Source organism: Notamacropus eugenii, chromosome 3 (genome assembly GCF_028372415.1).
Source record: "Notamacropus eugenii isolate mMacEug1 chromosome 3, mMacEug1.pri_v2, whole genome shotgun sequence".
Taxonomy (NCBI): Eukaryota; Metazoa; Chordata; class Mammalia; order Diprotodontia; family Macropodidae; genus Notamacropus; species Notamacropus eugenii.
Window position 1 is genome coordinate 68,103,762 of NC_092874.1, and position 22,733 is coordinate 68,126,494.

Below are 22,733 nucleotides of genomic sequence, written 5' to 3' on the forward strand. Positions count from 1 at the left end.
TTTGTACTATTTTCCCTGCTTCACCATGGGGAAAAATCAGGCAGCTGCTGTAGCTCCACAGCACTACTCTTAATGCCTTTGGGCTTGAAGGTTTATGAGAAGCAGATAGCAAAAGAAGCTTTCACTTACTTGGCCTCCCAGCCAGGCCTACCTACTATGTCAGCTGACAGGTAGGGCTGACTCCTCATTACTACTGGTGAGAGTACTTAGAGTTACCTTTGTTACCCAAAGAAAGTGAAAGGGAAACAGTTTGGTTCAGGTAGAGGATAGAGTAATATATAATATATTCTCTCTTCTCCTATCCAACTAGTACTCTGATTTAATTCATTTAATTCATTTCCATTAAAATGGAAATAGAACTTGTGCAAATCTTGTGCATCCAAGATGCAAGATAAAAAAATAACATTAAAGTTAGGATAAAATGAAATAATGTATTTATGAAAGAGAAATTTTGTTCTCTTGAACAAGTGAGGTAAATTATTTGGGACCATTGTAGAAAACTTTGTTCAGAATTTTATACAAACAAAAATGCAAAATTTATAAATTAACATTGGGGAAAGTATGGCAAATATGTTATAAAAAACTTGACATTTATGTGTATAAGGAACCGATTCAATGCAAGATCAACATACACTCCCAACTGGTAAATGATCAAGAGGCAATTTATCAAGATTAAAAAAAAAATATTACAAATATTTGAAAAACAGTTCCACCTCTCTTTTAAAAAGCAACTTAAAGCCCTCTGAGGTTCCAGCAGAAACTTGCTCCTAATACTTTTTACCTTTGTTACCTGGGTGAAGTTAGTTCACCCCTGAATGTCAGTTTCTCCCATGTAAAATGAGAGGGTTGTGTGAGTTGACCCTCTAAGGTTACTTCTAGCTCTAGATCTATGACCAAAATTATTAAAAATAGTAGAATTCTATCCTTCTGTCATTGAGGTAAAGAAAGTATGTGTTTGCTGTGGTTAGTTCATGCTTATATATTACCATTTAGTGGAATCCTTTTGGAGATCAATCTGGTAGAATACTATCCAAAAAATATCATACTCTTTGGACTCAGTCCTGCCATTGGAATTATTGTAGAATTATGGAAAAAATTTAAAAGCATATTTAAAGGATAGTTCCTTATACTAGTGAAAAATTATAAACAGCCTGAATATCTAAGCTTAGGGGTGGCTAAAAAACTATACTATATCAGTATAATGAAATATGAGTGAGTGAAAAAAGCAGAAGCATAAAGAAATATGAAAATGTGAAATATTCCAAAGTAAAAAGATAACCAGAAGGAAAGTAGAGGTGTAAGGAGAATGGAAGGGTACACAGAAAGAATTGATAACTTTATGTTATATTTAAAATGTAAGTAGTTTAAAATGTGTATTTAGACAGTTTTGTTTAATGTACATATTTCTTTGAAATGAAGTAAACATTTCATAATAAAAATTTTAAAAGAAAAATGGTATAAAATGTTTATTTCTTTTCTCCAGAGGGAGATGTGTTAATATTGGTTCATTTCATGTTTAATGAAAACTTTTCAGTTGTGTAACATTTTATTTTAATGTTATTGTGGGAGATGATGTTTTGGTGGCGTATTGAAGAACACTCTGCTGTTTTGACTTAATGGATTTGGAAAATCGATTTGTTGTACATGGTGCTCGTTATGGAGTCACAGTACTTGGATTCTGATTTCAGCTCTGGTACTCACTACTTGAGTGAACTCTTTGGCCCTTGATTTTCTCATCTGTAAAAGGAGTCTGTTGAGCTAGATGACTTGTAAGGTAATTTTGATTTGTCCTTTCTAGGATACAGCAGGTCAGGAGCGCTTCAGAACACTGACCCCTAGCTATTACAGAGGTGCACAAGGTGTTATATTAGGTAAGCATTTTACTTCACTGCCATTTGTAAAATCTGGGCATGTGGGTTTTCTGGTTGAAATTAAGTATTTTTAGAACATTCTCATTAAACCTTGTTTTTAAAAATTTTCTCTTTCTTCAGTGCCACGTCTTTAATTTTGTTTATTCATACTAAGAACTCTGTAGTGATTACTCCTCATCTATCTTTCCTTCAAAGGCTAATTTACTTATTTGGTTAGTGCAGGATGTTAATTAAGACAATATTACCAAGTCAATGTAAGTATTGGACCAGCTATCTTCAGGCAGAGATAAACTGATGTTTTTGGCCAATGCTTACTTAATCCAGGCTTTTGGTTCCAAGGTTGATGAGGAGAAAGAGTATATGACTCAGCACAAACCATTTACCACTGGTAGAAAAACACCTCATGGCATTGAAGCATCTGATCCTTATGCAAAGGCAGCATATGCTTTTTATTGACAGCAATGGTTCTGCAATATGCATCATAGTAATCCACGTAGTAATCCACGTTCATATGCTTTGTTCACCAATTCCCCTAAATACCCTTCATTTCTCTTTACTCCTCTTCACTTCAGACATTCCAGACTCCTAAATCATAATGATCTATGAAGAACAACATACGCTAAAAGACCTAGGAGTTTGGAAAAGAAAAAGAAGAGTGAAGGCCCATGGATGAAAGCACCTACTTCCCCCTGTACATTAAAGATACTTAATTTGCTCAGTAGCCTACTGCCCTCTGCCAAGTTGTAATTCCTATCAGTGTGTTTAAAAATTTCAGTACAGGACATTTGAATATGCAGATGAAAAATTTTTTCTAGCAAGTTTTGTACTATAGTTGTATGAAATGGATTTTTATCGGTGAGGAATATACAGTTCTTATCATTTGCAGGGGTTTAATTTCATTTTTGTTCATCAGGTAAACGATTCCTAATATTTCCAGCTTCATTTCTTTTCTCATAAATAAGAATGCTGTAAACTGTTTGACTGTATTTTCATATATTATTAGGAAAACTAAGATGATTAAGATGATAGGTAGTAAAAAGAAAATGAACAAAGGATAGAATACGGAACATAAATTTGGTCATATGGCGCATATTTTCCTTGAAATGTAACAATTACAGGTCCAGGAGAAAACTGGCTATCAGGTTAATGAGAGGTTAAATGCATTTGAAACTTCTTAGTATTTTACTGAGGATTTATATCTAAACATGGTTTGACAGGCTCAAACCTACCAACAAGTTAAAAGTAATGCTGCTAGTTTATATTTATTAGGTATAAATCACTCAACTCTTACTACTGTGGTTAGAAGCAATGCTATTTTGCCATCAAATGGAATGCATTATCGAGAGCCTGGTTTTTATAGCCATTAAAAGTGAATTTTATTGTGACATTTTCATCTGGATAAAGTAGATAATTGTAACCATAGCCGAAGATAAGTGAACTTTATAAAGAGATGTGAGCTGTTTGTTACAAGTTTTAACATTTAAAAATTCTTTTCCTTCTTCTAATGTGTGTATTGTGGCTTTTAAACCTTCTCTTTCAGTTTATGATGTCACAAGAAGAGACACTTTTGTTAAGCTGGATAATTGGTTAAACGAATTGGAAACATACTGCACAAGAAATGACATAGTGAAAATGCTAGTTGGAAACAAAATTGATAAGGTAGGAAGGTAGGAAAATTGACCATTATTAAAAATTGACCGATGTTACAGAACTTTTATTAATACGTATGTTCTTCTTGTAGGAAAACCGTGAAGTTGATAGAAATGAAGGGCTGAAATTTGCACGGAAGCATTCCATGTTATTTATAGGTAGGTTTATAAGGTTGTATGTTCTAACTGGGACCAAGAAGTAATTATATCAGTTTCTACTCATTCAAGTAGTGTTAAGTGAGTGAGTTCTGGGGACAGGAGCTCCAGGAATTTGGATTCTAATATTTGTTTTGTGGGTGGCAGTTTAGTCTTGTGGGAATCATAATACCAAGGTTAAATGAGTTCATAGGTGTGAAAAGACTTTGGACCTAAAGGTGTTACATAAATATCAGTGATGCTATATCTAAACGCTGAGCTTCTTGTACCATCTACTGAAAACTTCCCATTTATATGAAGTAGTCATGTTAATTAAATATAAATATTTAATTCTTCTAAGTATTTGAATTAATTTGCACGTTTGACTGAAGATCCTAGAATTTTATTCCCTGAATTATGTTCCTGATTTTGCCTGTTTTTGTGTTTAAAATTAGCTTTAGTTTGCATTCTAAATTGTTTAAATGTTGAAGAGTCAGAAGTTTTGTTAAATTGTATCAGCTAACTTATATTTTCTTTGTTTGCTTGGCATTACAAACACCAAATGAGAAATTAGATTACTTTTATTCTCCTTTTACAATATAATTGAATCTTTTTTATAAGGTAAACTTGCATGAGTTTAAATGAGCCAGTTAAATAGTATCTCTTAGCTAAAACTACATATAATGACAAACTCATAGGCAGAGTAATTTTTCTCTTTGAAATCAAATGCATATAATATCCAGGGTTTCTTTTGGGTAAGAACCCAGTGTAAATCATTGAATATTAAGTACGATATAGATTGAGACCTTTGTTGATATCAGTTATTTTTCTGATACAGTTTTGAGAGGTGAGTCAAGAAAGACTAATGAGAGACCTGTGGGAAATACTGCCAATGTGACAATAAATCTTGGGAAGATGACTTAGTACCAAAATAATTCCCAGCAAAAATTGGTAATACAGAAACAGAGAGGAAGTTGTCTATTACTTCCAAGTACTTATTTTCTTTTGCATGAGAAATGAACGTTATTTTTTTTCCCATGTTTTAGAGGCTAGTGCAAAAACCTGTGATGGTGTACAATGTGCCTTTGAAGAACTTGTTGAAAAGATCATTCAAACCCCTGGACTATGGGAGAGTGAGAACCAGAATAAAGGAGTAAGGCTATCACACAGGGAAGAAAGCCATGGAGGAGCTTGTGGAGGATATTGTTCTATGTTATAAACTCTGGGAAGGTCTATCTTTTGCGTTTTTGATCAGATAGTGTCATCTTTCTGTATATAAACTCCTTAACTGCTATTTTAGGGACCTTGCAGTTTGCACATATTTGTTTTGTATCATGGCGATGAACATTTATAAGAAAACACTCATCAGCTTTCCCAGGTAAAAATGTTTATGGTAAGCATGCACAAATTGCAACCTTCAGTCTTTCGTGTAACATAAAATGGGTGTGCATTACTAAGTGCACTCAATTTTATGACCTACATTCATCATGTATTTTTTTTTAATCCATCCAACAAATATCTGTTGTAAAGCTGTCTGTCTGCATTTTGGTCTCCTTTTGGTTAATTTTGTCTGATTATTCGATTGCTTTGTATAACTCCTAGGAACACTGGGAGCTATAAGTATAACAGATGAATTCCTTTGCAGGTTTCACAGCATGTTCTTAGAGCTTCTCTAGGAAGCTGATGTTACAGATTTCTTTTTTAAAAAAAATTTTTTGGGGGGGAGGGAGGTATTTAGCAAAAACTCAAGACTCATTATGGCTGTGGCCAATTTGTAGTCGCCTGCATTTGTCTGATGATGCTTCTGAACTAGCGGTGAAGTAACACAATTGGGACCTACTTTTTAATTCACTTCAATGAATAACTCAGTTGCTTAACTGGAGTTTTAATCCTGTGATATATACATTAGATTCCTGGCACTTTTGCACTGCAGGTTTTGTAGTGCAGTGTCTGACAGTGGCAGTCAAGTTCTTTCCCCCACTTTGTTTCCAGAGGGATATGAAATTAGTGTGTTCATTGTGACTTATTCATATAATAGTTAGCACATTTTAAAACCAACGCTTTTTCTTAAATGTTGGTAGTATTTGTCCAAGTATCTCAACTGTAGCTTGTTTAATGTTATGAAGATATGTATCATATGATCGCTTTAAATGGCTAGTTGATATTCTGAACCTTATTTCTGTGTTTTGGGGGTCAGGGAGAAAAGCACGAAGTGACAGTTTGAGAAAAGACATATAGCTTCTGGATTCTGATGTGTGGGGAAATACTGTTGCAATGAAAATCTTGAATTTACTGTAACAAGTAGCAGTGGTTTATCAAAACTAACTTGTACAGACTAATAAATCTTTTCCAAAGTATTCAGTTTTCTAACCTCTTGCTATTGTATACTTGTATATTTTTTACATACACATAAGTTCATTACTATTTGTTTCTGCTATTTTATGCCAAAAATAGGGGTTATTTTTCCTTGAAAGTCAATCACCATAATACATGACAGCAAGTGACTGGTATTCTTGTCTTGGAAATTTGTTGTACGTATGAATTTAGAGCTCATAAGCATTTTATATATTTCAACATCATAATGAGTATTTTTTGTTTTTAAAGAGTTATTTTCACCACAACCCGGTCTCTCAAATGCATTTTCTTCACATATAGCCTCACATTCTACTTTGTTTACATTGACTAGATAGCATTATATATGCTGGATGGGTTTTTTAAACTGAATATTTTATCATTAATATTGTAATGTTGGAAGAAGGTAGATAATCCACATGTATACTTATAATTTATTCATGTTCCAATTAAAACTTTAGTTCATATTATTGAGTTCTTTATACAGTGCATTTGTTGACATGATTTTTAAAATTTCTTCTTGCTCCTTAATGACCTATAACTGGAATGTTTTTGTGAACCAGGCTTTAATCTTAATTTTATTGGCAGAATTTAGTTACTAAATGGTGTCATGTTTTATAAGCTGCTTATTTTCAAGACCATTTCTATTGTAACCTTTTACAGTTTTAAAAAATAAATAATTCATAGCCTGCTTTTCCCCAGTGTACCTGTACAGGTTATGCACATTTTCCTGTTTCCAATTATCAGATCAGAAGTCAGTGATCTTGATGGTAGTGATGAACTTTTTTTAAGTTACAGGGTTGGCATTTTGCTACTAGTTTAATATAATTTTAATATTTAAGAATCTATTTTTCTGATCACTTTGACAGATTATTTAACTAAGAATTTAGTATACCACTATCCTTAGAATCATTTTTTAACAGTATCCCCATCTTCATCATTAAAAGCATTTCAGAATTAAGTATATATTAAATACAGATCTTTGAATATTAAAAGGAGATGTTCTTGTAGTCTAGAATCACTCACATGGATACAGTCAAAAGAAAACATCTGTTTTGATACTTTTATGTCACATGCTCAGAAGATCTGTATGTCCCTTGTGTGGGTAATCCCTTCTACTAGTCTGCACTGCACCCCTCCATACCCCAGTACACATAGCTTCATGAATTTATGTGATTAGCCTTCTATTGATGAGTCTCTCAGAGCTTAACAAGATTGGTGATAGAGCAGTTGGAACATAGATTTAGAACTGAAGGAACCTCAGAAATTACTAAAAACCATCTCATTTTACAGATAAGGAAACTGAAACCCAAAAAGGTTGATTTGTTTCAACTCATAGGCATATGAGGAGTATGAAGTACCTACGAGCATAAAGCAGTTTGCCTTAGACAACTTGGAACTTGCTTTTAAATTTACCCTTGTAGGCTTCTGTTAGTGATACTCCCTACTAAAAGTCTATGACATTGACATCGTGGGTAAAACCTCATAGAACCTCAGGGGAGGTCTCCCATTGAACACCATGAACACAGTATGTCAGTAGGCCTGGGCTTAGTCTTTCCAGCTTGACAGAAACTCATATGGACTTGCACTTTTCTGGCATAGTTTTGGGGAGTCAGTATTAAAGACCTGACTTAAAAGTATTCAACCTTTCCATTGAGTTTCAAATCAAAGGCTTGACATTAGGTGCTTAACTTAATTTCAGACTGTTTTCAGACTCGATTCTGAATGTCCCTTTTTCAAAACTATGGACATTAAAATGAGTGACTGGTGCCAGAAAAAAAAGTCCTAAGCAAAATCTTGTATCCAGAAGTATAAGTGGATTGGTTTCATAATCACACTGTGATTACTCTGTGTAGAAGTCTATAATAAAAAAAAAGTAACGGTACACGCATAGCGTTTAATTAGTTTATAGCACAACAAACACAGTGAAGTAGGAGAAGAAATAATTCCTATACACTAATTTTACTTTGTGGGACTACTTATATAAGTATTTACTAAATGTTATTGATACATATGACAAATGAATAACAATTGTAATTGAATGAAGTAATGTTATTCTGGATAGTTGAGGCTAGCATTGGGATAATCTGCCTCATGGCTGAAACTTGTTTTTATTCCCCTTCTTTCTGGCACTCTTGCTAATTAAGATACTTTCATCCTAGATTAATGTCTGGTACAAATGTTGTCTCAAGTCTGTCTCAGCTGGTTGACCTAGGGATCAAGCTCATCACCTCATAGGAAGGACCTTGGAGGTCATCTCTTCCCACTCTCTCGTTTTAGAGATGAAGAAAGAAGTCCAAGAAGGTTATGACTCATCTAGCTTTATAGAGCTGGGAGTAACACTCAGTTCTGTTTTCTCATTTCATTGCTTTTTCCCACCATGCCGTAAAATATAGCTTCACTGGCATCCCAGAAAATTTGACATCTGTTGCTGAAGACAAAAGCTAAAAAAGAAAAAGCAGGTGGAAATTGAGTTTTGAATCATTGTTTTTTATTTTCTATATATAAAATTAGGAAGTTTTATAAATTCTTTGTTGTCCTAGTTAATCTTTCCTATAGAAAAATTGAGGTGAGAAGGGAATTATTGGAAATGAATTTGTAGTATTAGGTCTTGGAGAGGCTAGTGTATCTTCAAGGTAATAGCCAAATCTAGAAAGTGGATAAGGGATGATTAGCTTTTCATGGGTGATCTGAAGTTGTGGCTTCACCCACCAAAAACCCTACCCTTTGGGATAGATGACAGATCTAGAAAAAGGAAGTGGGGTAAGAATCCTGAGTTCAGAAGTGAAGTTATTGTTGGGAAGGGGTGGAGAAGGAAAATGTTCTCATGTAAGGGCCCCTGAGAAACCTTAAGATCTCAAGTGGAGTTCAAGTATGGTTTCTTCTGGGGAAGTACCCTAACTAGACTGACTTGAAGGGTGAGAGATGATGGCTCAAAGACAAAATGAGAGCTCCTTAGTAATTAGGAACAAAGAAAGGTGACAGGAGTTCCATAAAAGATGAATAAACACAAAGCATTTTGGAGGTAGGAAGGGGTGCCAATAAAGAATTATTTGTAACTGTGTACTTTTCACATGTCTATAGATTGTGCCCATTTGAATTTGAGGAATTGAAGAGGCAGGGTAGAATTTGAATTTAGAAAGGCCATGTCATTTCCACTATATCCAAAAGGACTTGTTAATATCCTTGGTAATTACATAATCACAGTGTCTGTTTCTTTTGAATCTTTGAAGGACTCCTTGCAAAAGCATGATGATTAGTTATATTTACGTAGCTACTGGATACCTACCAAACCTTTTTTCAGGATAGCTCACTATTCCCATTTTATATAGGAAATACAAGATTCAAGAATATATGTGTGTATGTATGTATCTTGTATGTATGTGTGTGTATATATACATATATGTATGTAGACATACATACACACACACACACACACACATATATATATGGTCATACTGTCTTTAAAGTATGTGAGAAAGCAAGGTTGAAAACACATTGCTCAAAAATGCAGTGAAACAAGTTTATTTGTAATCTGGCTAAAAACACACCATCTCCAGTCAGACCTCTTTGAACACCTTAGATCCCAGTGATCAGTTTTTTTTCTGACTTCTGTTATGCCTTGAAGCTGAACCAGACAATCAAGCACTTGTATTCCATGTTTGTAGATCTCACCTAGACTGCAAATTGGGTAATCTGAAAAAGATCTGTAGTGTCTATGTTTGTATATAACATGTAGGACAATGAAATACACGTACACAATAGATAAATGCTTACTGATTTGACAGCCTCTAGGGTAGGCTAGATTGTTTTGGTGTTTTATCCTCAGGTGTCCATTTAATATTTGTATGTCATTGTTATCATTTTCCCTCCTTTTTACTCTTTACTAATTCAAATTAAACTATAGAACCCATATTCCTTTCACCCCTGTCTGACAATATGTAAAGCTTTAGAAAGTTCTGGAGTGGCATGGAAGAAAATTGGACCCATGTTGCGTTTTTTTCTTCCACTTGGAATAATCGAAGGATGACTAACTTGGATTGGAACATGAAGTATCAAGAATGAATAATACAGATTTGCTGTCAGACATTAGTAGGTCCACTATAGATGACCAAAGAAAGCATAACTCACTTTTAGGAGACAGATTTACCCAAAGTAGTTTTGCATGCATCTGAGAAACATGGCAGACGCATTTGCACTTGCGAGCAGTGAATGCTCTTTCTCTGGCCAAGCATCTCAAGTTTAGAAAGCAGTGCCATAGACTTCAAACTTTGTGGGTGGCTCCTCTGCATCAAACTCAGACACTGAGCAGAGGAACACATTGCCATGCATTGCCAGTCAGAGATAGAGGCTTCCTGGCAGTGACCTCATCACTCATGAGATTGTGAGCCAATCCATCCCCCTGCTGGAGCCACAACTTCTCAAAATTTCAGGGAGTGTGGAGACTGCAAAAAAAAAAAAATTGAGATGGCTAAATCTATTAAAACAATAAGGATGTTGCAAGAAGGGGAGTGAGTGGAGAGATAGGAAGTAGTGTTGAGACTGGGTCGACTTCTTGTCTTTAAAAGATCTGGTTGGCACCCCAGAACCCTCTGTATCTGGTGTCAGCAAATGAAATTTCAGTAGGCTGTGAGCTGTAGTTTGAGGTCCTAAGCACATCATGCGGTTTCTATAAGTAATTGTGTTTTGGGAGACATTTTAACGATGAAGATGCTTAATAATGAACCCTGTAAAAACTACTGTTTTATTCCCTTTGGATTAATGATCACAAAGTTGTTTTGGATGTTTCTTAAAAATATGTGTAACTCAGAAATAATTAGTTTAGAAAAAAAATCACAAAAATTCAAAAGGGTTCTCATAAGAAATTTTTTTTTGTCTCCTTAAACACCACGTATTTTTTCTAAAAATGCAAAGAAAGATTTAAGACATGACTGCAGATTTATTTTGGGATATTTTTCATCTTTCCATGAGGTGGCAGCAACTCTTAAGTAACCTGGGGAACCCAGACTCCTGGCCTGCTGGGAGGGCAGCATGGGAAGAGAACTCTGACTCCTAACTCATACCGGCTGTACTTTCTTTTGCCAGCCTCTTCTCTCTCGTCACCTATTCCCTTGGAGTCTTTTTTGGCAGGAGATGAGCAGGGTAACGCCTTTTTTATTTGATCTAAATTTTTTTGTTGTTCTGAATTGGCTGACTGATGCTGATGTCAACAAGCCGACCCGCAACAGCCTTCAGTGTCAGGTTACAGTGCAGTGTTCACAGTGGTTGACTGTGCTGAATGTGGGGAAAATGAAAGCATAATTGATCCTGTATTTTGAAGAAGGGGGTGGTTTCTTTTCTGTGGTTATAGCTTTGTAAAGAATTTTTTTGGGTGGGGGTAATGAGCAATGGAAGTGCCAATAGCACTTTAAAAACTGAATTTGATGAGATGTTTTTCAATCCAAATTTTTATTCCCTTTTCCCCTTTTGAAGGGTGTTTGGAGGCTTGGAAATTGGATTGCAGACACAGGTTTATATACCCTTTTCTGGGGATGGGGAGAGAAAAGGATTGCTATTTTCTGGAAACAGTTAAAATAAAGGATTCCAAATTGCATTTCATTTTCCACTAAACTTTAAAACTAAATTGGTCAGTGATTTTGATTCCTGGATATTGAATATATTTTAATTCTAATAGACTCTTTCTCCGAGTGTTTCACATTAGATGACAATTCTGTTATTGTGTTCTTCATCAGAGTCTGGCTCTGCCATTCTCAACTGTGTCCTTACTCAGAAGGCATGATATTGCCCAACAATGACACCATGTCTGGACCTAGTGTTGATGGATATGAACTACGCCAGTAAATACATGGTGTATTGAACAGATGTTCTTCGAAGGAGCAAACTCAAAGATAACTGAGACTTTGGCGTAATTACCAGAAATTGAAAGACTAGTGTTAAAGTCCTGTTTCTACCACTGCATAACCTTGGACGAATCATGTCTCCAGGTCTTATTTTCCCTATCTGTAAAATAAGAGTTGGACTGGATTTCTTTTTAGTTTAACAGTATATGACCAGTTATCTTCCCTCTAAATCCTTATAATCTTTAGCTTTAAAAACTCTTAATTCCACCACTCAAATAATTTTTTTGGTATTAGAATTTGACAATAATGATGGCTGTTTGTGTGTGGGTATGTGTGGATGGGTGTGTGTGGGTGTGGCCCAAGAACAGTTGGAGGCCTGGCTCTGACGTTGAACCTCTTACCCCAGCTGCCTTATTTGTTAAATGAGTATAATACATTGCCTACCTCACAGGGTTGCTGGAAGGAAGGAACTTAGAAATCTTTAAAGTGATATGTAAATGTGGATTGTAAAAATACTGCTTAAGACTTCAAAACAGCTTAAATGGTCAGAGTGAGGGGACCAACATTATTTACAAAGAATGTTAATATACTTGTGAGAAAGTCCAGGAATCGGAAGAGTGAACATGGTGGAAATCATTTGAATAAAGATCATTGAAGGCAGAAGCAAACACTTACTAAAAATACTGGAGTATTTTTAGACTACTTGGACAGAGAGAAAATAGGAGTTTGGGAAATAGATCAGAAACCTAGCAAGAAGGTGTGAGATGGTATTGATCAAGGGATGTTAGTTATTTGTACCTATACTAGGATCTCTGTCTTCCTCTAAAAGCAGAGCAGGTAATAATTTCTTGACTTACCTTGATAATAATTTTAACCTTGAAAATATGTAAGAACCAAAGAGGAGAACTACTTTGGACCTTATTTAGCAACAGTGAGGGACAAGTTGCAAGGGTGGAAATGATAGGAACTTAATTCTCCGTTCTCATTTCACTTGTTATTCTCCAGACAAAGAATTTGTTTTCCCAGGCTGTCACCCTTGATCTAGTCTCATTTTCCTTTCTTCCAAAATCTTGATCTTATAGTTAAATTATCTTTTTAGCTTAAATCCCTTACCTCTTTGTCCTGTTGTCATTTACGTCTTTATAAATGCCATGCCAGTATTACTACTAGTGGGGTGTTGCTGAATGCTCGTGGAGGAGGAAGTCATACTACCATGTTGAACAGTCCACTGCTAATTTGTTATCTAATCTCAACTAGACCATCATTAGTGCTGGATCCTGGAGTCAGGATACCTGAGTTCAAATCTAGCTTTACACACTAGCAGTGTGACCTGTTAACCTCTCTGCCTCAGTTTCCTCATCTGTAAAATGAGAATAATCATAGCACCTACTTCCCAGGGTTGCTGCAAGGCTCAAACGAGACAATATTTGTAAAGTGCCTTTCAAACTTTAAAGTGCTTTATAAATGGGTTATTACTCATACTTGATTAACTATATTGCACTCCCTGTATTTAATTCAAATGTCTTCTGCCCCCCAAGTCATCCATACCATCTCTCACTTCATACTTCACTGAAAAAAATTTGAGGTCATCCCTTTCAAACTACCTCCTTCCCACAATTCTGTACCTCACATCCTCTCCTCCTCTCCTGTCTGTTCCATTCCTCAAGAACGTGGTTGCCCTTCTTGCCAACATTATTTCCTCCACTTACATTCTTAACCTTATCATTGCTTTCAATCTCTCCTTCTCCTGACTCCATCTTTTCTGCAAACATGCCTACATGTCCCCTTATCCTCAAAAAGCTTCCAGTTGACTTTACCAAGCCTCAGTCTGTCTGTCTCTCTTTGCCAGTTAAACTATTGGGGTTGGGGGAAAAGGGGGAGGAGGAGAAGGAACAAAGTTCTTCACACCTTTCTTTTCCTTTATCACCTTCCACCCACTTCCCAACTTTTGCAGTCTGGCTTCTGTCCCCACCACTTAATTGAAACTGCTTTCTCTAAGTTTACCATTGATATTGTAAATATTAAATCCAATTCTCAGTCCTCATACTTTACTCTCTGTTGCATTTTCATACTACTAGACCCCTTCCTCTATAGCATACTTTCTCCATCCTAGATTTTCACGACAGACTTCAGTTGTGGTTCCCCTACCTGTGGGACCAGTGCTCAGGCTCCCCTCTCTGTGGCTGTATTTTAGCACTCTTGTCCTGGATCTTCTTCCCTTATGACATTCTTTGCCTTGTTGAACTCATCAGTTTCTGTGGGTTCAACTATTGTCACCTTGAAGATTACTCCACATTACCCTGTCTTCTCTCTTGAACTTCAGTTTCACACTCCCAGCTCTCTGCCTGACATTTCTACCCAATTGTCCCTTAAACATCTCAGTTTGTCCCAAATAGAGCTCATCTTTCCCCTTAAACCTACTCCCCCCTAACTGCTTTTGTCAAGGGCTCCACCATTCTTGTTACTTGGGCTTGCCATGTAGAAGTTATCCTCAGTTGACTCTAATTTCCCTCCCATATCAAATCATTTGTCAGATCTTGTCATTTCAGTCTCCACATTTCACATCTTTCCTTTTCTCTCCACTCTCCTCTTTGTACCACCTTAATTCAGGTTCTCATAATATTTCATCTTAAAAGACAAAAAGGTAATATTTTTCTAACTGATCTCCTAGCCTGTGTTCTCCAATTCATCTTTTACACAATTATCAAAGTGAATTTTCTAGAGCATAAATCTGACTGTGTCACTCCCTTGCTCAAATTTCAGTGGCAAGTAAGCAAAACTATGGTTTTGCAGATGATCTGCATAGAGAACCCTAGAGAGATAATTAACTTCAACAAAATAGCAAAATATAAAATAAACCCACACAAATCATCAGTCTGTATGTTACCAATAAAATCCAACTGGAAGAGAGATTTTGTACATATGTATAAACTATTTGGGGTTCACCTGCCATGACATAGGAATTAATGTTAATGCATCTTCAAAAAACTATAGAAGTATTGGCTTATATAAATGGAAAGATTAATTGTGCCTGTTGAGCCAATGCCAGCGTAATAAAAATGACTACTTTCTAAATTTATTTGTTCCATGGTATATAAACACACCTAGATGGCACAGTGCATAGAATACTGGGCATGGAATCAGAAAGACCTGAATTCAAATGCAGCCCCACAACCTTAGTTGTATGGCCCTGGACAACTCACTACCTCTGTCTTCTGTTTCCTCATTTGTAAAATGGGGGTAATAACCACATCTACCTCCCAGAATTGTTTTGAGGATCAAATGAAGTGACATTTGGGAAGTGTGATATAACTTAAAGAAAACGCAGAACGACATAAATGCTAGCTGTTATAATTATCATTGTTTTAACTGTCACTACCGAACTAACAGATACTTTAGAGAGCTAGAAAAAAATTAACACAATTCATCTAGAGAAAATAGCTTCATTCTCATGGGAAGTGATTCAAAGCAGTTGGAAGCAAGGAAGGTGCCCAACTAGGATCAAATGTCAATTTGCACTGCAAAACAGTAATCGTCCAACTATTTAGTGTGATTTTAGTTAGTCAACAGAACGTGTTAGCTCCTCAACAGAGAAAAAAGTGAGTACAGTAGTGCAGAGTTAACCTGAAAACCCTGGGGTAAGGACTCACTATTCAACAAAAACTGATGGGGAAACTAGAAACAGTCTGGCAGAAATTAGATTTAGACCAACATCTTATGTCATCTACAATATTCTCTACACAGATACATGACAAGTAAAAAAGGTCACATAAATTAGAGGAGCATGGAGGAGAAAAGCTTTTTACAAACAGAGCGAAGAGGTTCCTGGACAGTATCATGGAAAATGAACAATTTTAATTATCTAAAATGGTACTACCCCTACCATAGTGAAGATTAGAAAGGAAACAGTTAACTAAAAATTTTGCACCACACTTTTCTAGTAAAGGTTTAATGTTTAAGATCTATAAGGGGTTCACAAATATATTAAAATGATAGTCATTCTCCAAAAGATAAAACGGTCAAAGGCTGTGAAAAGACAGTTCTCAAAAGAAATCCGAACTCTCAACTACCATATAAAAACATGCCCCATAGTGCTAATAAAGAAGTACACGTTAAAACAATTTTGAATTTGACAAAAGGGAAAATAGCTAATGTTAGAATCACTATGGGGAGATTGGGCACACTGGTCTCTCTCACTATTGACACATTTCAACAGGACTGGGTTGTTCGCCATCTCTGCCTTCGTATACACTGTGCCCCGTGTTTGAAATATTCTCCTTCCTCATCTGTACCTTTTGGAATTCTTGACTCCCTTTAAGGAATTCAATTCCATCTCCTAATTCCCTCAGTTGCATTACGTGTATTTATACACATATATTTCCCTGTGTCTGTGTTTCCTAACTTTATAGACGTATAGGTGAAAGAGATCTCAGGTGCTTAGGAACTAATGTTGGTGAATTCATTTGACTTGACTAAAGTGGCAAGATATGACACCTGGTCTTCCTGACTCTGAGGATGGCTCACCAGTCACTAACTACACCTGGCTGCCTCTGCCTGGTACATAGTAGGTACTTGATAAGTGTTTGTTGAAATGAACTAAAGTGGTCATTTTAACTTAGGGTATTGTAATAGAGAAGTATAAGAAAGCCATGTGTGATATGATATGTGCTGTAGATTGTCGAAGAGCAGATTTTGAAGGGTTCAGAGAATGAATAGATAGGATGCCATGGCCTAAAATTCAAATAGGTAAAGGAAGCTCTGGAGTGATGGGGTGCTTTCTGGAATGAAATTAGAAAGAAATAAACTACTCTCCTGAGAAGGAAAGGGAGAATTTGTCTAAAGTGAAGTTCCCTATGCTAATGCACAGGAAACTCACCCATTTAGATTTTTTAAAAGACAGAAGGTGAAAACAAGGACAGGTAACATAGGATGAAAACAAAATCATGGCACCAATCAATCAGAAAGTATTTGTGAAGCACCTCCTACCGATCAGATTCTGTGCTAGTTACTTGAAAGGATCATGAAGAGTAGGATATGACTGAAAGGACTGAACAACAATTAAAAGAGGGAAGATACTAGAATTAAGAGGTGTTGGGAGAGGCTCCCTGTAGAAGGCAGAATTTTAGTTGGGACTTGAATGAAGCCAGGAGGCAGAATAGAGGTGAGAGAGTATTCTAAGCCTGGAGGAAAGCCAAAGAAAATGCCTGGGATCAAAAGATAGAAAGTCTTGTTTGGAAGATAGGGACTCAACCTATTATTTCACTCCTATAGGAAACTCCCAATAAGAAAACTCCCTCTTGCAAGGCAGGCATCTTATCTGCAATTTAGAGTCTTGGAAAGTGGCCTAGAAGACACTTGCCCTGGGGTCAAATAACCAGTGTGCCTCTGAGGTAGTAGTTGAACCCACGTTTTTCTGGCATTGAAGTCAATTATCCACTTTGCCATGGTTGTCCTTAAAATGAAAGTTAATGAGGATAAACAAAGTCAGATCTAGGGCTTCAAAAATCAACTTCATAAACACAGCATAAAGGAGGTTGACTAGAGAGCAATTAAAAGATTTAGAGATCATAGCGGACAATTTGACAAGGCTACCAAAAAAAACCTAATGTAAGCTCAAACTGCATTGAAAAGCATAACATGTAGGACTAAGGAGAGGGTAGAAGTTATTTTCTTTAAAAATAAATTCTATTACAATATTATAAATACAAAACAGTTGCCAGTTATAAAATATATATCAAATTGTTCTAAATTTAAGTCATCCCAAGAGCTAGGCTACCCATCTAAAATGAGATCTCTCTGAAAGGAGGAAAAAAAGTCATGCAATCAGAGATTTAGAGATGAAAGAGAATCTCTAGATAATATAGTCCCAAGTACTAATTTTTTTTGGATGAAAGACAGGCTCAGAGAAGAGGGGACCTGCTCAAGGTCACACAGAGACAGAGGTATGATGCATAAGTATACAATGAAAATAATAATTGTAAATTCTGCTCAGAATCACAGAATTTTAGATTTGGAAGAAACCTCCACAGCCACTAGTCTGATCCATACTGGATGAAGAAACCACACCATTAATATCCCTAATAAGCTGTCATCAAGCACATTTAGGGTTAGGATTTTAGGGTTGGGGCTAGGGTTTCCATTGAGGGGAAACCCACCCATTCTTTCTTAAGGTAGTCCATTGTACTTGGAGATAGATCTCATTCTTAGGAAGGTTTTCCTGACATCAACTCTTAATTTTCAATTTCCACTCATTCTTCCTCCTCCTGCCCTCATTCACACGACATTCTTTTATATACATGTATACTTCATATAAGGCAGAGTTGGGTGGAAATCATGCCTCATTTGTTCCCAGCATTTTTTGTTCTGTGAATTCCTTTCAACAACAACAAAATGTGCTGTGAACCCCCAGGGTAATTTGATGCATTACTCATAATTTTTTTAGATTTGTTCAAGAATTACAATAACTGCAGATAGCTTTTGCCCCCAAACTTGAAATTGTTATTTATATTATGTTATTAAAACAAAAACCTATAAATTTTTATTCTACCTAGTGTTAATTGTAATGTTATAAAATTCTATAAAATAATTACAAATATTTTTAAAACCTAGGACTTTCTGAAAGAATTTAAAAAGCAATCCAGGAAGACCTCATATGCTTACTATTATCTGCATGACTCCATATGCATTTTTTTATTTTAAAAATTTTTTTGAATATAAATAACATTTTAATAAAATGTTACAGATCAGAAGATGCTTAACATAATAATTACATGTAAATTTAATTTTTATGTTGGACTTTTTTGTTTGAACAAAGATTTGTAATATTTGGCCCCATCCCAGATAAATACAGTCTTAAATCTGGTTCTGCATTGAGTTTATTTCTGTGTGTTGATTTAAAACAAGAATAAAGTGAAAATGCTCACTCACACAAATATGTGGCAGAAAATGGTAGGAAAATTTTTATGAGCTCTCTTGCTGAGAAATGGAAATTCATTTTTGTTTTTAGCCAAAAGTTTACATGGCTGTCATTTTCAAATGTTGTTTGTAGTTCAAAATCTATTGATGTATTGATTAAAATTTCTTTTTCATTCATTGTCAGTTTATCAAAGTAAAAGACATATCAAATAGATTAGGAGTCCAATTTAATATATTGGAAGTTCCAGGAAAATATTCATTGAAAGTCACTTCTAAAAATTCCAGATATCTTTTTCAATAACCTGATCCAAATACAGTTTATTTTCTAATGAGGAATTATCTAATGTCAGTACTGTTCTTGATTGGGCAGTTCCAAACCTATCTTCTTAATCATACTTCTTTACTTTGTCCTAAATATTGAATATATTTGAATTTGCATCCCATGATGATGTGTTGAGTTTGTTAATTTTTGAAAAGATGTCTCCTAAATATATTATTTTTTTTGTAGCCATGCCATATCACTACTATACTCACTTTATGAATAGGATGATCAGTGAAGAAGACCCTAACTCTTCTCTCAGTTGTCATGGATGAGTAATCATTCTACCATGGGAGAGCTATTTACCATCTGTATACATTAGAAGTGTAACGTGCTTGCTGCCCGTCTCTGTATAAAATGGTAAACAATTGAGACTTAGTGGGTCTGGATTTTATAAAATTAATAATTTTGACAGCATTATTTGAAGTGCTTTTAAATCGTTACGGTATGCCTTTGATGCCAAAACTTTTTTGTGTATGCTGCAGTGGGCCTATAGTATATTCACGTTAATTTTCTTAATATGGGAAACGATGCCGCCAGATTTCTAGTCATCAATTATGCTCCTGTGCAGATACCACTAATGGACCAATATGATTTGTTTTCCTTCAAAGTATGAATCAATTAGGTTAAAAATGTCTTCCCCAATTACACATCCTGTTAACTGATGACAGAATAGCATGTTGTCTTCCATTTTACCATCATGTAGTTATGTTATAAATATAATTAAAATTGCTAGGTTACAAACATCAGTTATCTCATCTCATTGCAAAGTTAAATGTAACTTTTTAAACTCTACAATAACTGATTCAGCATCATTGAATCTATCATGTGTCCATTGTCTCTAAACATACGCTTGACAATTGCTTTGTCACATGGCAAAACTGAATTTTCTGTCATAATATGAGTTTCTCCATTTTATTTTGCAATTTGGTAACTTGCTAAATATGACACTTTGATTGCTTTTTTACTTTCTTATTCACAGAAATAAATGAATCAGTATTGTATGTTTTCAGATATTGTTTTTTCCACTGATTGAAAATGTCAAAAAGACATTTTTGACATTTGAAAAGACAAAAGAGAAAGTTTTAAGCTCCTGTCTGTAAGAACTTCTTTACAAATTACACATCTCAGTCATAGACATTCATTATCTTCTAGAAGTAACCCAATTTAATGTATTCTTCATAGTATTTCCTCCTTTTCATGCCTGTTGTAATACAGATATTTTCTATTTTGGAATTGTGACTCATCAAATGACCATCGCCAATTTCCTGATAGCAGTGTGCTAGATCTGAATGAATATTTTGAGATAACATATTTTTCAAGATTCTTTTTTCATGTACTTCCTGTCTTTATTTCATGATCCGTTGGAGGTACTATAATTTTAAAAATAAAACTATACTTCTACAAAAATTTCATTTTTACTCAATACTTGTTAAATACCATTCTAGAACAAGTAATGCAAATGTGTATTGATCCAAGTGATTTTGTTTCATAACAATAGATGGGAAATTGGGACTAAAAGAGCACAAACATTCATAATAACTTGGTCACGTGATTACACAGCTGATGAATTATGATTATGGGGTAACAGGGGAATGAAGGAGCTAGTCTAGAGCAGTGGATAGAATTCAAATGAGAATACATGTGTCTGACCATCAGTTGGGAAATGGTTTGCCCTCCAATGTCAAACCTTTGTGCTTGTTTGGAAACAATCTGATGACAAGTTAAAGAAAATATATGTATAAGACAATTAGGCAAGCATTTACTAACTAAGGTTCCATTAAAGAATTTTTAGCATTCACTCCTTGGACTATTGTCTTTTCCCACCTGGCTGCACTTCTTTGGACTTCTCCATCATATCCCTAGGAACCTCAGCATCCTACAGGATCATATTAAGCCCTGGTAATCACACACAGTACCCTCTAACCCTGGGACCCTTCTGTTTGGAGGGTGAAGTGGAAAATTCCTCCCAGAGCCTCCATTTAAAGTGAGTGCCCAGTCCATCTATCTCTTCATTTTCCACCTACCTCTTTGGAGACTGCTCTTCCGTTACTCACAGCCACATTGGAAGAATATTGATATTAAAAAGATGGTCCTTTGTTTCATGAAGCAGTTTGAGGGCATTAAAAGCACTGGCAATTTCCCAAAGGCTATCCAGACTTGTTTTCCCCCTTATTTATTTCAGTCTTATTGCCTATCTACAGTGTCTTTTTAAGATGTATCTTAAGTTCTATGGCTTCTCTATCCAACTCTACATCTCAAACCCTGGATAATAAGCATTCTTTGTCCATTTGTCTTTCTGGTTTGTGTGATCGTTTGCGTGATTATGGATCACATTTAGGACTTTCTATTGTGCTAGTTGTTTTCTTTTATAAATTGAGTCTCCCTGTCTTACCCAAGCTGGAAGTTCAATAGCCACATACACGAGTCTACCCCATTTATGACTGGCACAGGAACTTTGACCTGCTCCATTTCTGATCTGGCCAGTTTATCCCTTTTTAAGCAACTTGGTGGTCCCCTATTCCTGGAGTTCACCATATTGGTGCTAGACTTAGTGAAAAGTTTTGGCCTTAGCCCTCCTGCAGCTCAGAACTCTACCAGTCTTAGCCTCCCAAATAGCAGGGATTAAGGCATGTGCCTCCTTCCTCAACAAGATTTTACAGAGGCACAGGAATCCTTATATAGGATTTAGTGGACCCCATTTATGTTTGAGTTTGACACCACTGCTCTGGAGGACCCTATCATTCACAGGGCATCCCTTTTCCTTTTGGAAACTGTGTTGGACTGCCTGTAGGACAACACAAACACCTTTGATGTGCCCATGTAGTAGTTTTTGTTCCCCATTGGATATAAATAAACAGAGGATCGTTAAACAAAATCATTCCTATTTCATCTCTTAATGAATCTTTTATGGAGAACACGTGTTTTCAAACACATTTAGTACATGATAGACACCTTGGGTGAAAGACAACATCTTGCACTTTAGTCAATAAACAATAAGCACAGTGTAATTTTGTACACTCTGCATCTTTCAATTGATTATGTGACTACGAAGAAGCAGTCTGCCATAAAATACTATCTGAGAAAATCTGCCTGTTCCATCTCATACCTTCATCAAGGCTGCTCACAGTATATGTGCACGATATTTTCATACAGAAATGGGAAGTAGGCATTACAATTACAATTGAGTAATAATTGATGTTTTCTCAATCATCTCCTTTGATAAGTTCCTTGATTTTTTTTCCCTCAAGCTTTTGGTATCCATCCCTTTTTCAAACAGCTTGATAAAGGGTTCCTCAATATTTTCTAAATTATATTCTTTCAGATGGACCTTCTGTGTATATACTTGCTCTAGTCTAGTGCTCTTGGTTGTTTTTTGTTTTTAGTTCTGAAATATTTACTAAATGAGAAAACAAAAGCAATAGTAACAATCATATTATACATACTAAATAGAAGGCTGAAACATAAATAGATGAAACTTAACATTCCACCTATAAATATAGGTCACATTCTGCCACTCATGTGGTCTTGTTTTTAAATTATATTTTGTTTTTTATTGTAAACTTTATCAGCAAAGGCAAACATTTCAAAATGCAAAGAACAATAAAGAAGCTTGTATGCAAAACTTGACTTGTTAAATATAGATTATTAC

General features: G+C 35.5%; 1 protein-coding gene across 1 annotated transcript in view; it reads left to right on the top strand.

Annotated features, from left to right (window-relative positions):
- RAB18 (RAB18, member RAS oncogene family) overlaps positions 1 to 6,012 on the top strand; it is a 50,252-nt gene extending 44,240 nt beyond the window's left edge. Inside the window, exons 4-7 of the mRNA XM_072651812.1 lie at positions 1,799 to 1,871; positions 3,412 to 3,530; positions 3,613 to 3,679; positions 4,702 to 6,012. Of these exons, the coding sequence (XP_072507913.1) occupies positions 1,799 to 1,871; positions 3,412 to 3,530; positions 3,613 to 3,679; positions 4,702 to 4,874 (432 nt within the window). The 3' untranslated portion in view covers positions 4,875 to 6,012. The remainder of the gene's footprint in view (positions 1 to 1,798; positions 1,872 to 3,411; positions 3,531 to 3,612; positions 3,680 to 4,701) is intronic.
- The last annotated feature ends 16,721 nt before the right edge of the window (positions 6,013 to 22,733 follow it).